General features: G+C 44.7%; 1 protein-coding gene across 1 annotated transcript in view; it reads left to right on the plus strand.

The window, feature by feature from the left end:
- Nucleotides 1–16,219, plus strand: part of COG2 (component of oligomeric golgi complex 2) — a 240,942-nt gene that overhangs the window by 36,238 nt on the left and 188,485 nt on the right. Inside the window, 1 exon segment of the mRNA XM_040347789.1 lies at nt 4,346–4,443. Coding sequence (XP_040203723.1) covers nt 4,346–4,443 — 98 coding nt within the window.

Consider the following 16,219-nt stretch of genomic DNA (forward strand, 5'->3'; position numbering starts at 1 on the left):
CACACCCGAGGAGGCATATAACATCCTCACCATGTCGGATGATGAGAGCGGCGGGGAGCTCCCATTATCCGATTCTGGTTCGAAATGCGAGCCAGTGGAGGGTAGTGGATTGGAGTCCGAGTCAGCGGAGGAAACCGCCCCTCCTAAAAGAGTAAGGAGATCAGGACCTAGATCAGAAGACCTGCCTACCACCAGCAGCGCCAGACCCCAGGAAGAGGAGCCAAATACCAGTACTGGCATTACTCATACAGCCCAAAGAATCTGGGCCCAGCCCTACCTTCCTGATGCCCTGGCAAACCCCTTATGGTTGCCTGCCATCTCAGGATCCGCTCCAATCCCCCCCTTTCACCGCACAGCCAGGTGTGCAGCCCAACATGTCAGATTTTTCACAATTGAACTATTTTTATTTGTTTTTCCTTAAAAATTTGTTGCAGTACATGGTGGACCAAACGAATCTCTATGCAGAGCAATTTATTGCTGCCAACCCCAATTCGTCATGCGCCCGTATGTTTACTTGGCGACGACTCACACTAGACAAATTCAAACTATTTTTGGGCCTTGCTTTTTATATGGGGCTTACAAATAAAAACAAACTGCATGCCTACTGATCCACCCCATGCCCATATATTCTGCTGTCATGTCCAGGACACAGTACGATATGATAATGCGTTTCCTACATTTCAATGACAATTCACAGTGCCCTCCCCGAGATCACCCCAACCATGACAAATTATATAAGCTTTGCCCCCTAATAAATTATTTTACCAACGATTTCCTGAGGTATTTAACCCCGACCAAAATATTTGTGTAGACGAATACCTTATCCACTTTACTGGCCGGCTGCAGTTCAAGCAGTATATCCCAAGTAAGAGCCAGGTACGGGTTAAAATTGAATAAATTGTGCAATCAAGCCACTGGATAGGTCCTCACATTTCGTGTTTACGAAGGTAAAGACTCCCAGCTCCAGCCCCGTGATTGCCCCACATATATAGGAACCAGTGGTAAAATTGGTCTGGGACCTTGCATACCCTCTGTTCAAAAAAGAATACCACTTCTATGTAGATAATTACTGCAGAAGCTTGCCCCTTTTCCGTCACCTGTATTGTGAACAAACCCTGGCCTGCGGTAACTTCCTAAAAAATAGGAAGGGGTTCCCACAGAGTTTGCTATCAAAACGTCTACCAAAGAAAGTCAAATTATTGGTATAAGAAAGTAGCATTTCATCTGTTTCACATGGCTCTGTTCAATTAATTTGTCTATCAAAAATCACCCAAAAACCAACCCACCACCTACCTCAAATATATTGAAGACATTGTCACTGCCCTGATTTACCAGCAAGGACCCGCCCCAGGAAGCTTTTGCTCTCATAGTGTAAGTAGACTTTGAGCTACATTTTCCCTATAACATTCCCCCCGCAGAATCCGGAAGAAGACGCCAAAAGAGATGCCTGATATGCTCAAGTGGAGGCGTTAGAGATACAAGTTATTATTGTCCCTCCCAACCTGGCCTGTGTATCGGTGATTGCTTCAAAAATTATCACACATCTATCAGATATTGGTTCCCCCTATTCGTAACAGACTGCAATTTCCCCCTTTCAAATACCTGTGCCTGCCTGCTACTATGTTTCTACCTTTTAATGTTAACTGACCCTGGCCTGTTTACTGACAATGTCTTTGCCTGCCGTTTTTAACCACTTTTCTGACTTCCACGTGTACCGACCTGGGCCTGTTAATCGACCATGTTTTTGCCTGCCACTTGGACTGATCTTTTGTCCTTCTACTTTAGCACACATGGGTCTCAAATATTGGGACATTGACACAATTCTAATATTTTTGGCTCTATACACCACCATAATGGATTTGAAATGAAACAAACAAGATGTCCTTTAACTGCAGACTTTCAGCTTTAATTCGAGGGTATTTACATCCAAATCAGGTGAACAGTGTAGGAATTACAACAGTTTGTATATGTGCCTCCCACTTTTTAAGGTACCAAAAGTAATGGGACAATTGGCTGCTCAGCTGTTCCATGGCCAGGTGTGTGTTATTCCCTCACTATCCCATTTACAAGGAGCAGATAAAAGGTCCAGAGTTCAAGTGTGCTATTTGCATTTGGAATCTGTTGCTGTCAACTCTCAATATGAGATCCAAAGAGCTGTCTCTATCAGTGAAGCAAGCCATCATTAGGCTAAAAAAACAAAACAAACCCATCAGAGAGATAGCAAAAATATTCGGTGTGGCCAAATTAACTGTTTGGAACATCCTTAACCTCCCTGGCGGTATGATTATTTCAGAAAAAAGATGCTGAAAGCGGTACTATTATTTGCAAGGAAATTTGGCGTTTTATACTGTAGGCCTGTAATTCTTAGGAATAACTCACTTAAAAAAATTTTATGACGAATTTCCCCACAAATCGCTATCGCACAATTCTGCAAGTGATTATAATTTATTATCGCTGTTTTCTAGCTGCTCTAAAACCATTTTTGACATAAAGGGACACTTTTGGTTGCTATGGACAATCTACAGTTTGCAGGCAGAAAGAACCTTCCCTGTCACTGGCAGGGAAGGGGTTAACACTGGGGGGCAAAAAAAGGGGTTAAATGTGTTCCCCAATTTGTGTTTCTAATTGTATGGTGATAGGACTGACTGGGGAGGAGACATATATCGTTTTTCCTACTTACTGGGAACAAACGATATGTCTCCTTTCCCCTGACAGAACAGGGATTTGTGTTTCTGCAATCGCGCCCATTGGCCACACGTATCGGGTCCCCCACCGTGCCTAGGGCGCACCTCCAGTGGTTCTTAAAGAGGAAGATGTAACCGTACGCCGATTTGCGGGAACGTGCCACTTGGTCGATGTATATCGGCGTGAGCCGTTCGACAAGTGGTTAAATTGAAGAATAAAAAACATTTCAACTGCCCCCCCCCCCAATAAAAGAAAGCACTATAAAATATATATATATATATATATATATATATATATATATATATATATATATATTTATTGTAAAAAATAAAATTGTAAAAGAGAGAGGTGTGTGTATATGTATTAGAGCTGAACGATTCTGGCTAAAATTTAAATTACAATTTTTTTTTGCTTAGAAGATCACGATTCTCACGGCGTAACATCTTTCACATTAATAGAACGTTTGGGGGTTCCAAGTAATTTTCTAGCAAAAAATATTGATTTTAACTTAAACAAGTGTCAGAAAAAGATTTGGAATTTAAGTGGTTAAACTTCCTACTTGGCAGACTGCCCGGATATTTTATTTTGACAACTGAGTGAGCAGATAGTCTCTCCACTTGTTATAGAGGATATAGATATAGATATAGATAGATAGATAGATATATTTTATATATCTACTGACAGTCCATTAGTGCCACTGTCACTAATGTCGGTATTGGTGAGTACTGGGGGGGGAAGTATCGGTACTAGGTCTTAAACAACCCTACTTTTAATATTCAGACACTTACCTTAACCAGGGTTCCCTGGTTGTCGGCACCCCAGCTGATTTTTGGACCGGCTGTCGGGTGATGTCGCTGCCATTCATGGTAAGGGAAACCGTCAGTAAAGCCTTTTTCGGCTTCACAGCCAATTCACTAATGCACATGCGCAAAGCACGCTGCTTTTTCTAATTGGCCCGGCAGAGGAGGAAAGGCGGGGTCAACTTCCGAGGGATGGCGGCGCGGTCTTCAGAAGTGGGGAAAGGGTACCTGTCAAAATCAGGTCCCCCTCCCCTGAAATGTGCCAAATGTGGCACCAGAGGGGAGGAGACAGATGAGTTCCACTTTCGGGTGGAGCTCTGCTTTAATAAGTAATGTTGTTTATCTGGATTTGAGTATTTTTGTATAAATTTAGTGTGGAATCGCCAGACCTTATCTTTAATCTCATAATTGTTTTAATTGTGTTTTTTTACATACAGCTAGAACAAGTATTTTGAACTGTCTTGATAAAAGCTCTATTTTCAGATACTGTGGGGCTAAAGGAGTAAAAGACTAACTTGTGCTAAAGTTGTTTTGTCCATGTACTACCAAGTTGTTATGCTAAATGTGTATGTCAAGCCAAAATATTTTTACCAGTTTTGGTTAGGGTGGGGGCTCATGTCAGGTTTTTACTGCTGTCCGGGACTCAATTACAGATTTTTACTTTCTGTCCTGCCAAGGTGATTTTTAGTTTTGTTCATATCCTGTTCTAGAAAGAAACTTCGGCTTAGTTAAGTGTAGCTGTACTTTATGATAACTGTTTTCTTAATTTCTGCTCCCTTCTCCTCCTATTTTCGGGACCCCAAATGTTTTTCCTCCTTTTGTAGCACTTAAAATTCTAATACAACTTTTTTCTTTTCCAGATGTGTGTGCTAAGGATGATACGTGTAATTCACTCGGTTGAAAAAATTGAAAACATTTTGCTGTCCCACAATTGCAAGACACATACAGAGCTGAACAGGTAAGCCAAATGCTTTTACTTTTTTCTTTTGTTTAGGTAAAAGATGCCTATGTACTTTTGACGTAACTGTTATTACCAATGTTCATATAACATCTGGGTAGCAGTGACCATACCATGATTTAATTTTAAAGGAGTTGTAAAGAAAACAGAAAATTGTACCATACTTATCGTAATTTTCTTTTCCTGGTGCCTATCCATGGCAGCATACCTGTGACAAGCTCCGCCTTGGCTCCTCCCTCAGGACTAGTGAATATTATAAAAGAGTTGGTTAGCACCGCCCCCACATTCTCCGTAATATGGAATACCGAGGGTGTGATTGTATCCTGCCATAGATAGGCACCAGGAAAAGAAAATTACGGTAAGTATGGTACAATTTTCTGTTTTTCTGGTGCCTCCATGGCAGCATACCTGTGACAAATAACTAGCTGAGATGGGTGGGAGGATGATTAGAGGTTTATTTCAAAGGAAATATTATTATCATTAGAGGAAGCAACGGATGATTTGATCGCCTGTCTGCCGAACTCTACCGATGGGAGCTCCTGGGTCTACCCGGTAATGCCTCAGAAAGGTATGTTGGAACGACCAGGTCTCTGCCCTACAAATGGTTTCGATTGACACTATTGCCCTTGCCGCCCAAGAGGCAGATACCGCCCTCATGAAATGCGCCCTGACCATCAAAGGGGGGGTCCAGACCCCTCGCCCTGTACACCTTGTGGATGAGCTTAACGATCCATAAGGCAATTGTTCTTGCTGACGCCTCTTTGCCTTTGTTCTTCCCCCAGGGAATTATAAGCAACCTGGTAGAGTCTCTGAAGGATGCCGTGGCCTGAAGATAACATCTCAGGGTGGAGGCAATGTCCAGTTCGTGAAGAGAACCGGAGTCCTGTTCTAAAAACGTTGGGAGTGCCCATGGTTCCGACATGGTCAAGGATGATGCGATCTTGGGGACAAATCCTTGCACTGTTCTGAGTTCCACTCTGTCATGGTAGAATATGATATGATTATCATCTGCCCCTAAAGCTTGAAGCTCTGAAACCCGTCTGCCAGAGGTTATGGCTATCAAGAAGGTAAGCTTCAAGGTTAGATTCCACAGTGATGCTGAGTCCGAAGGAGCAAAAGGTGGGCTGGCTAAGGACTCTAGGATGATAGCGAGATCCCAGGTGGGAAAAGACTGTTTACGGATCTTTCTGACGGCCTTGAAAAATTGGATTATTAACGGATCCTCGGCCCACCTTCTACTGGTTGCTGTTGAAATTGCCGCTACCTGTACCTTTAACGTACTCAGAGCAAGGCCCATGTTCAGGCCTGTCTGCAAAAATTCAAGAATTTGAGAGGATGATGGAGAATTTGGATCGCCGCTTCTGCCAATTATGAAGGCCCTGAACTTGTTCCACACCCTATCGTATATACTGTTTGTGGAAGGCTTTCTAGCCCTGAGGAGGGTTGCGATAACCTCGTTGGAACATCCTAGGGATAAAAACCTTTGCCTTTCAGCCGCCAGATGTGAAGGTTCAGCCTGCCTGGATCTGGATGGGTGTGATGTCCCTGAGACAGAAGGAAGGGTATCAACAAAACTTTGACCGGAGGCTGAGTACTCGGGTACATTGCCGTAGGAAACCAAGGACGTCTCGGCCAGTATGGTAGAACCGCTATTACTGTTGTGGATTCCATCATGATCCTCGCCAGGATTTTTGGAATGAGAGGCCGCGGAGGGAAGGCATAGGCCAGGTTGCATGCCCAGGGGGCTGAGAGAGCGTCTACTGCTTCCGTCTGGGGATGTGGGAGCCTAGAGGTGAAGCTTGGTATTGCACGCTGTTGCAAATAGGTCCAGCTCGGGAAACCCCCACTGGTTCACTATCCAGTTGAAAATTCTGGGGTGCAGACACCATTTGTTGGCATCTATGAACCTGCGGGATAGGAGGTTGACTCTTGAGTTGAGATGACCGGGCAGGTAGACTGCCCTTAGGTCCTTTAGATTTCTTTCCGCCCAGAGGATTATGGGTTCCACCTCCCTCAGCAGGGACCTGCTGTGTGTCCCTCCTTGTCGGTGTATATACAATACAGCGGCTCTGTTGTCCATCCGTAGAAGAACTGGTCTCCTAGTGATCTCGAATTCTAGGGCTAGTAATGCACGGTAGGCTGCCTGGATCTCCAGGATATTTGATACCAGGCCTGTCACATGAAATGACCATCTCCCCTGCACTGAGATCTGGTTGCAGTGTGCTCCCCAGCCTGCTGAACTGGCATCGGTGGTAATTGTGATCCAGTTGACATGTCCTAACGGACGTGACTTCATCAGCGTGTGTTTCTTCATCCACCAATGAAGACTTCTGAGCATCAGGGTCGTCAGGCGTATGGGTTGAGATAGATATCGTTTGTTCCACTGCCTCAAGAATTCCAGTTGGAAATATCTCAAATGCCAATGGGCCCAAGGGACCATAGGGATACATGACGACATCCGGCCTATCAGGCTCAGACAGTTCGAGGCGGTCAGATAGGGTCTCGCACTCACACTCTTCATCTGCCGAATAATAGACGCCACCTTCTGAGGTGGAAGGGACAATGTTCCATTCTCTGTGTTAAACAGTGCGCCCAGATAAATTTCCTTGGTTGGAGAAAGGTGACTCTTCTCCTGGTTTATCTTCCATCCAAATTCTGCTAGCGTTGTCAGAAGAACTTCCCTGTGTTCCACTAATTGGACTGGATACTTCGCCAGGAGAAGAAGATCGTCCAAGTAATGGTAAACTCGAAGCCCCCGCTCCCTTAGAGGGGCTATAATGGCAATTAAGGTCTTTGTGAAGACTCTTGGTGAAGTGCAGAGGCCAAACGGGAGACTCCGGAATTGAAGATGTACCTGGCCTACTGCAAACCTCAGATACTTCTGGAAAGAAGGAAGCATGGGTATATGCAGGTAATCATCCCGTAAGTCTATTGATAACATCCAGTCCCCTGGCTGGACTACACGGACGATTGTTAGTAGTGATTCCATCTTGAATCGCTGTAGGAAAATGTAGCGATTTAGCCTTTTTAGGTCTGACAGGTCTCCAACCTCCGTTTTTTTTTTTTTTTTGGGCCTAGAAACAGGGTGGAGTAAAAATTTGTAAATCTTTCTGATGGAGGTACTGGAATTACTGCCTGCTGTTCCTGTAAAGAGAGAAGAAACTGCTGTAGTGCTTCAGCTTTTTGAGGGGACCTTGATACCCTCGTTGGAGAGAAGAAGTCTTTGGGGGGTTTGTCTAGAAATGTCCAGAAGTGCCCTTATGTTAATGAGGAGGTGGAGACTCAGCTCCTTGCACAGATGGAAAGGGCTGCAAGGTCTGGGACGGTGATAATAATGGGGGATTTTAACTACCCAGAAATTGACTGGATTAATGGCACTTCTGGGACAGTTAAAGGACAAAAATTTAAAAACCTATTGCAGGACAATTTTATGGTGCAGTTTATTGAGGCCCCAACTAGGAATGATGCCCTGTTGGACCTGATAATCTCAAACCATGCAGAGCTTATTACTAATGTTCAGATAAAGGAACACCTGGGTAGCAGTGATCATAACATGATTTCATTTAATGTTAACTATAAGTAAGAAATACATACAGGAAATATTAAAACACTAAATTTTAAGAGAGCAAATTTTCCAAGGATGAGGGCTGCTCTCCAGGACTTGGACTGGGAGGGACTATTGGCACAGCTGAACACAGAACAGAAATGGGAATTCTTCAAAAAGACTGTGTGGAACCTCACTGCAAAGTATGTTCCCATGGGCAATAAGTTTAAAAGGCTAAAAATAAAACCTATGTGGCTCATGGTCAAAGTTAAAAAAGCTATAAACAATAAGAAAGTAGCTTTTAAAAAATATAAAAATGAAGGAACACTAGTGTTGTTTAAATGTTACAAAGAATATAACAGGATATGCAAAAAGGAAATCAAGGATGCAAAAATTCAAAACGAACGACAGATTGCAAAAGATAGGACAAGCCCCAAAAAAATTCTTTAAATATATTAATAGTAAAAAGGTGAAGTCTGAGCATGTAGGCCCCTTACAAAATAATCTAGAGTGGGTGACTGGGGACAAAGAGAAGGCAAATTTATTAAATGTTTTCTTCAGCTCTGTGTATACAATGGAGCATGGGGGAGCTCATGTCCAAAATGGGGGTGGGAGTGACAAAATCCACAATGGCTCAAAAGTGATATGGTCCAGAAATATTTATACAGAATAAAGGTGGATAAAGCACCTGGACCTGATGGCATCCATCCACGGATCCTAGGTGAGTTGAGCTCTGTCATTTCAAAGCCACTGTATCTAATATTTAGGGACTCATTAAAGACAGGAATAGTACCACTGGATTGGCGCAGGGCCAATGTGGTGCCCATATTTAAAAAGGGAACAAAGTCTTTACCAAGTAACTATAGACCTGTTAGTTTAACTTCTATAGTTGGGAAGATACTGGAACGTTTAATAAAAGACCACATGGATGAGTTCTTGCTGGAAAAAAACTATTTAAGCAGCAGACAACATGGATTCATGAAAGACAGAAGTTGTCAGACAAACCTGATTTCCTTTTATGAAGAGGTAAGTAAAACCCTGGACAGAGGCCTGGCTGTGGACGTGATATATTTGGATTTTGCAAAAGCGTTCGATACAGTTCCGCACACACGGCTCATGTGTAAGGTAAGGTCTACATGATTGGATATATCAGTTTGTAAATGGATAGAAAACTGGCTGAAAGACAGAATTCAGAGAGTCGTGGTTAATGATTCTTACTCTGAATGGTCCAAGGTTATCAGTGGTGTACCCCAAGGTTCAGTGCTGGGACCCTTGCTTTTTAATATATTTATAAATGATATTGGGTCTGAGATCAAAAGTAACATTTCTGTCTTTGCAGATGACACCAAGCTATGCAGTGGAATAACGTCCTTGCAGGATGTCTCCAATTTACAAGCCGACCTCAATGCTCTGTCTAATTGGGCGACTAAGTGGCAGATGAGGTTTAATGTAGATAAATGTAAAGTTATGCACTTGGGGGCTAAGAATATGCAGGCATCATACATACTAGGCATAAATATAGAAAACAGTGCAGCGCTGTTATTAATAGTTAAATGCTTAAATACAATTGAGTAAAAGTAAAAACAGTGTAAACAAAAAAAACCTTAATAAAAAAGAGTCAGAATAAAATAAAATGAATGAGTGAAAAAGAAACAGCAAAGTCCGTTTGAAAACCCAAAATTAAAGAGTGTCTCAATCCGGTGTAGTTTCATCTATAGAAAAGTTCCTTAATTAACAAGATGTGATGAGATCTTGATTGCTGTGAAATGGTGTTCACCCATGCAATTCGTGAAAATAGGATTAACCGCTTACCAGAAGTAAAGACTGTTTTCCACCAGTCTTATAGAGCCTATGGGAAGTCAGGTCTCCCAATACCTTTTCAGTAATAATAAAACTCAGCATTCAATCCGGGTGTCATAAAATGGAACAAAAGAAACTTCTCATAGTGCATAATGTTTGAACCAAAGAGTTATATTTAATTTAGGTAATGCACCTACAGTTAAGTTGCCAAAAACTGCATAACAGTGGACAAGGATAAAAAAGAGCGCTTCAGCTGTAGTGTTCCGATGCTCCTCGCTACTCAGTCTGCAACCACGGCCAGCGTTCAGGACGGAACGCGATGACGTCACGGCACCCAACAATCGTTTCGTCACGAAGGGACTTCTACGGGGGATTAGCCGGATATATATACATACTAGGGGGAGTACAACTGGGGGGATCTGTAGTGGAGAAGGATCTGGGGGTTTTAGTTGATCATAAGCTCAATAATGGCATGCAATGCCAAGCTGCGGTTTCCAAAGCGAGCAAAGTCCTTTCTTGTATTGAGAGGTATGGACCCCAGAGACAGAGATATAATTTTGCCCCTGTACTAATCATTAGTAAGACCTCATCTGGAATATGCAGTTCAGTTTTGGGCACCAGTTCTCAAAAAGGACATCGGAGAACTGGAGAAAGTGCAGAGAAGGGCAACCAAACTGATAAGAGGCATGGAGGAGCTCAGCTATGAGGAAAGATTAGAGGAACTGAATGTATTCACTCTTGAGAAGAGGAGAATAAGGGGGGATATGATCAACATGTACAAATATATAAGGGGTCCATACAGTGGACTTGGTGTTGAGTTATTCACTTTACGGTCAACACTGAGGACAAGGGGGCACTCTTTACGTCTAGAGGAAAAGAGATTTCACCTCCAAATACGGAAAGGTTTTTTCACAGTAAGAGCTGTGAAAATGTGGAACAGACTCCCTCCAGAGGTGGTTCTGGCCAGCTCAGTAGATTGCTTTAGGAAAGGCCTGGATTCTTTCCTAAATGTACAGAATATAACTGAGTACTAAGATTTGTAGGTAAAGTTGATCCAGGGTAAATCCGATTGCCTCTCGGGGGATCAGGAAGGAATTTTTTCCCCTGCTGTAGCAAATTGGATCATGCTCTGCTGGGGTTTTTTGCCTTCCTCTGGATCAACTGTGGGTATGGATTTGGGTGTATAGGATTTTACTGTGTTGTTTTTTTTTTTTGTTTTTTTTTTTTTTGTGGTTGAACTGGATGGACTTGTGTCTTTTTTCAACCTGACTAACTATGTATTTGACAGTGGAGATTGCCCAAGGATCCCTGCACCTTTTGCTCCCATATTTTCGAGAAGTGTTGGAGTCTGGCCCCCACAGCAAACGCTTGGAATGGTTCGGCGTCAAAAGTACTTAGCAGGATCCTGTGGAGTAGGCACGGTCCCCTGTCTACGGTTCTTGAGGAAGGTGGACTGCATGCCTCTCCAATTCTGCCTGAAGCCTTTTCCCTGCCTGGACTGTCTGTAGTCCTTGTTTTTAAAATGTTGGAATCTGGGTGTGAATGTCCTGGAGCGCCTGAACGCCTGTCTTGGAGTAACAGGCCCGACTTCCCGCCAGTAACGCGAGAGATGGCTTTATCAAATTTTTCCCCAAGTAGGGCTTTTCCATCAAACAGTATTTTGCACCAATTCTGTTTCGATGCAATATCCGCTGACCATGGCTTCAGCCACAAGGCCCGTTTGGCCATTACTGTGTGGAGCATTGACCTTGTGGAGCATCGAACTGAATCGATAGCAGCTTCCCCAATAAAGTCTGCTGAGAGTTTTAGCTTGTCTAAGGCCTTGATAATGTCCTCCTTTGGGATATCCTGTTGTATTGCCGACTCTATATTATCTGTCCAGGCACGTAGCGCGTTGGACACTGATGTTAGGGCTATCGCAGGTTTACAAGCATTGCCCACCATCTGGTAAACCTTCTTGAGGTCGAGATCCATTCTTCTATCGAGTGGATCCTTAAATGAAGTTGAGTCTTCCATAGGCAGTGTAACGTTTTTTTGTTAACCTTACCACTGCTGCATCGACCACTGGAGGGGCCTCAAGCATTGCAGAGTCGGCTTCCGAAAGAGGGTATAGTTTTGCCATGCGATTAAAGGAAAATCTTTTTTCCGTCTTTTTCCATTCTTCTCAATCACACCCTTAAGCTCGTCCATGAGAGGGAAAAAAGGGATTTTTAATACAGCTTACCTGTAAAATCCTTTTCTTGGAAGTACATCACGGGACACAGAGCGGCATATTCATTACTATGTGGGTTATATGGAGTACCTTCAGGTGATGGACACTGGCAATCTCAAACAGGAAGTCCCCTCCCTATATAACCCCCTCCCATAGGAGGAGTACCTCAGTTTTGTAGCAAGCAGTATGCCTCCCAAAATGGTCCCTATAAGAGGGGTGGGAGCTCTGTGTCCCGTGATGTACTTCCAAGAAAAGGATTTTACAGGTAAGCTGTATTAAAAATCCCTTTTTCTTTCTCGTACATCACGGGACACAGAGCGGCATATTCATTACTATGTGGGATGTCCCAAAGCAATGCTTTAATGAGGGGAGGGAGACATCTTCCCAAGACAACAGGATTTAATTAGAGGTACACTCTAAAATAATAATAATAAATCCAACTTAGTCAAAAAAAGAATAAATTTAAATGTAAATTTAAATCAAGGGTGCCCCCGATTCCGAGGGTCTTAAATCGCAGCCTGCAGCACTGCCTGCCCAAAGGCTGTATCAGTATTCCTTCTTACGTCCAACTGGTAGAACTTTGTAAACGTGTGGACTGAAGACCAGGTTGCCGCCTTGCATATTTGAGCCATAGAGATCTGATGGTGTGCTGCCCAGGAGGCGCCCATGGCCCTGGTAGAATGAGCCTTTATTGATAAAGGAGGAGGCAACCTCTTCAAGCCGTATGCCTGAGTAATTAACTGTCTAATCCACCTCGAGATGGTGGATCTTGCAGCCGCCTGCCCCTTCTTGGGCCCGTCCGGTAAAATGAACAACACCTCTGTTTTCCGAATCTTCTCTGTAGCTTTAAGATAGGCCTTCATGGCCCTGACAATATCTAGGGTATGCAGCAACCCTTCTTTTCTAGACGTAGGTTTCGGAAAGAAGGAAGGAAGAATCAAATCCTGGTTTAGGTGAAAACCGGATATAACCTTCGGCAGAAAAGAAGGATGAGGACGGAGAACCACCCTATCCTTATGCAGAATAAGATATGGTTCCTTACAAGATAAGGCAGCCAATTCTGACACTCTCCTGGCTGAAACTATGGCAACCAGAAATACCAATTTCCTTGTTAGTAAAACCAAAGGAATCTCAGCCAAAGGCTCAAAGGGTTGCTTCTGCAAAGCTGATAGAACAAGATTTAAGTCCCACGGACAAATTGGCGACTTGATCGGAGGATTAATACGTAAGACCCCCTGAATGAAGGTCTTAACCAGCGAGTGGGTGGCCAACGGCCTCTGAAACCACACTGACAGAGCTGAAATCTGTCCCTTAATTGTGCTTAATGCTAGGCCTTTATCCACTCCCAGCTGGAGAAAACTTAACACTCTATCAATGGTATACTTGCGAGAAAGCCATTTCTTGGACTCACACCAGCCTACATAGGCCCTCCAAACCCTGTAATAAATTATTCTGGAGACCGGCTTTCTAGCCCTGATCAGGGTGGAGATAACCTGCTTAGACAGACCTCTACCCCTGAGAATCAGGGATTCAGCCGCCAGGCCGTCAAATTTAGACGCCGTAATGCAGGGTGGAGGATCGGGCCTTGAGAGAGTAGGTCTGGTCGTAGTGGAAGAGTCCAAGGGTCTTCTACTGCCATCCTCAAGACTAGTGAGTACCATGCCCTCCGGGGCCACGCTGGAGCAACCAGGATTACTGGCTTGTGCTCCATCCTTATCCTGCGCAGCAGGCGGGGTAGTAACTGGAGAGGGGGAAAAGCATAAAGGAGTTTGAACTGATGCCAAGGGCAAACTAACGCATCGGTTCCGCAGGCCATCGGGTCCCTTGTGCGGGACATGAACCTGTCTAGCTTCTTGTTGAACCTCGATGCCATGACATCCACGTCTGGCACACCCCACCTTTGGCAGATTGTCTGAAAAACCTGGGGATGTAGAGACCATTCCCCTGGCGACATAGTTTGGCGACTTAAGAAGTCTGCCTGCAGGTTGTCCACTCCGGGAATGAATATTGCCGATATGCAGGGCACATGAGCCTCTGCCCACAGAAAAATCAAGCTCACTTCCTTCTGAGCGGCCTGACTCTTGGTTCCCCCTTGGTGGTTTATATATGCCACAGCCGTGGCATTGTCTGATTGTATTCTCACCGGGAATCCCTTCAATTTGGATGTCCATGCCAGGAGGGCTAGCCGAGCAGCTCTGAGCTCCAGGATATTGATGGGCAGCTGCTTCTCCGCCGCTGCCCAAGTACCTTGGCGAGTATAACCATCCAAGACCGCTCCCAGCCTTTAGGCTGGCATCTGTGGTCACTATTTTCCAGGCTATGGGGCTGAAGGTTTTCCCTTTCAGCAGATTCTGAGGGTTTAACCACCAGCACAGACTTTGCCGGGCTCTTGATGATAGAGCTAAAGGAAACTCCAAGGCCTGTGCTTTCCCGCTCCAAGCCGCCAGAATGGCTGCTTGTAGGATGCGAGTATGGCTCTGTGCGTAAGGTACCGCCTCGAACGTAGCCACCAGCTTGCCTAGTAAACGCATACATAGGCGAATAGTTGGTTCTTTTTTGCTTAGAACCAGCTGAATCAACTCCTTGATAGCTTTGACCTTTACCAGGGGTAAAAATACTCTTTGCTGAGCTGTATCTAACCTCATGCCGAGATATTCCAACTGTTTTGTTGGTTGGAATGCTGATTTTTCTCGGTTTAAGACCCAGCCGAAACTCTCGAGGTATTGACCCGTGAGGGCAACCGCTTGCTCCAGGCAAGCCGGTGAGTGATCTATGATCAAGAGATCGTCCAAGTATGCTAGGACCGTGACCCCTTGGATTCTTAGATTGGCTAAAATTGGAGCTAGAACCTTCGTAAACACCCGGGGGGCCGTAGCCAGCCCGAAAGGAAGTGCCACAAACTGGAAGTGACGCTGAGCCACCGAGAAGCGTAAAAATCTTTGATGTGGCTGAAAGATCGGTATATGAAGGTAAGCGTCCTTTATGTCTATGGAAGCCAGAAAGTCGTCCTCCTGGAGCGCGGCGGCTGCTGACCGAACCGATTCCATCCGGAATGACTGAACCCTTAGGTAAACATTTAAACCTTTTAGGTCCAAAATTGGTCTGACATCGCCGTTGGGCTTTGGTACGACAAATAGATTGGAGTAGAAGCCTAGTCCTTGCTCTTGGACTGGTACCTCTACAATCACGCCCTGGCAGAGCAGACGATCCAATGCCATTAGGAACGAGGCCTTTTTTGCTGGATCGTTCGGTACCCTTGACTCCTGAAAATGAGGCGGCGGAAACTTTAGAAACTCTAACTTGTAGCCTCTGGCCACAGATGACCGGACCCATCTGTCGGGGATGTTGGCTTCCCAAACCTCCGAAAAGAGACGAAGCCTTCCCCCCACTCGAGTGAGTGGGGGCGCCCCTTCATAAGGCAGACTTAGGGGCTGGCTTTGTTGGTTTGCGATACCATGGCCTCTTGCCCCCAGGGGCCTGTCCCTGTGACTTATTGTTAAAGTTGGATCGCGCAGGAGGCCGTCGATACTGCCTGGAATTTGAGGACCCCGGGACAGGGGAAATCGGCCTCTTAAAGGCAGGACCCCGGAACTTCTTTTTGACTGGTAGGAGGGTACTTTTACCACTCGATATAGTCTGAATGTATTTATCTAGATCTTCTCCGAAGAGTCTTCCCCCATGGAAGGGAAACCCTGCCAGAAGTTTCTTACATGGGGGCTCGGCCGCCCAGTTCTTTAACCATAAGAGCCTTCTCATATGCACTACTAATAGTGATAAACGAGATGCCTGCTGGATGGAGTCCTTTATAGCATCCACCGCAAAGCATACAGCTCTGGGAATATCAGATAGCTCCTCTGCCTGTTGGGCAGGGATGTCTTTCAGCATCTGTTTAGTCTGGACCTTCAAAGCCTGACAAACTCCGATAGCAGCTACTGCCGGCTGTACCACTGCTCCTGCCGTAGCAAAGGAAGCCTTTAAAAGTGTCTCTAAACGTTTATCACGGATCCTTAACATTTGTATGTTTTCTACCGGACAAGTTAATGTTTTATTTACGCACGAGATGGCTGCGTCCACAGCTGGGGGCGCCCATTTTTTGGAAAATTTCTCTTCCATGGGGTAGACAACAGAAAATTTTTTAGGCGGCAAAAAGATTCTGTCCGGTCGTACCCAATCTTGGTAAATCAATTCCTCCAACAGAGGATGGACCGGAAAAACTGCGT

The sequence above is a fragment of the Rana temporaria genome, chromosome 4, assembly GCF_905171775.1.
Source record: "Rana temporaria chromosome 4, aRanTem1.1, whole genome shotgun sequence".
NCBI lineage: Eukaryota > Metazoa > Chordata > Amphibia > Anura > Ranidae > Rana > Rana temporaria.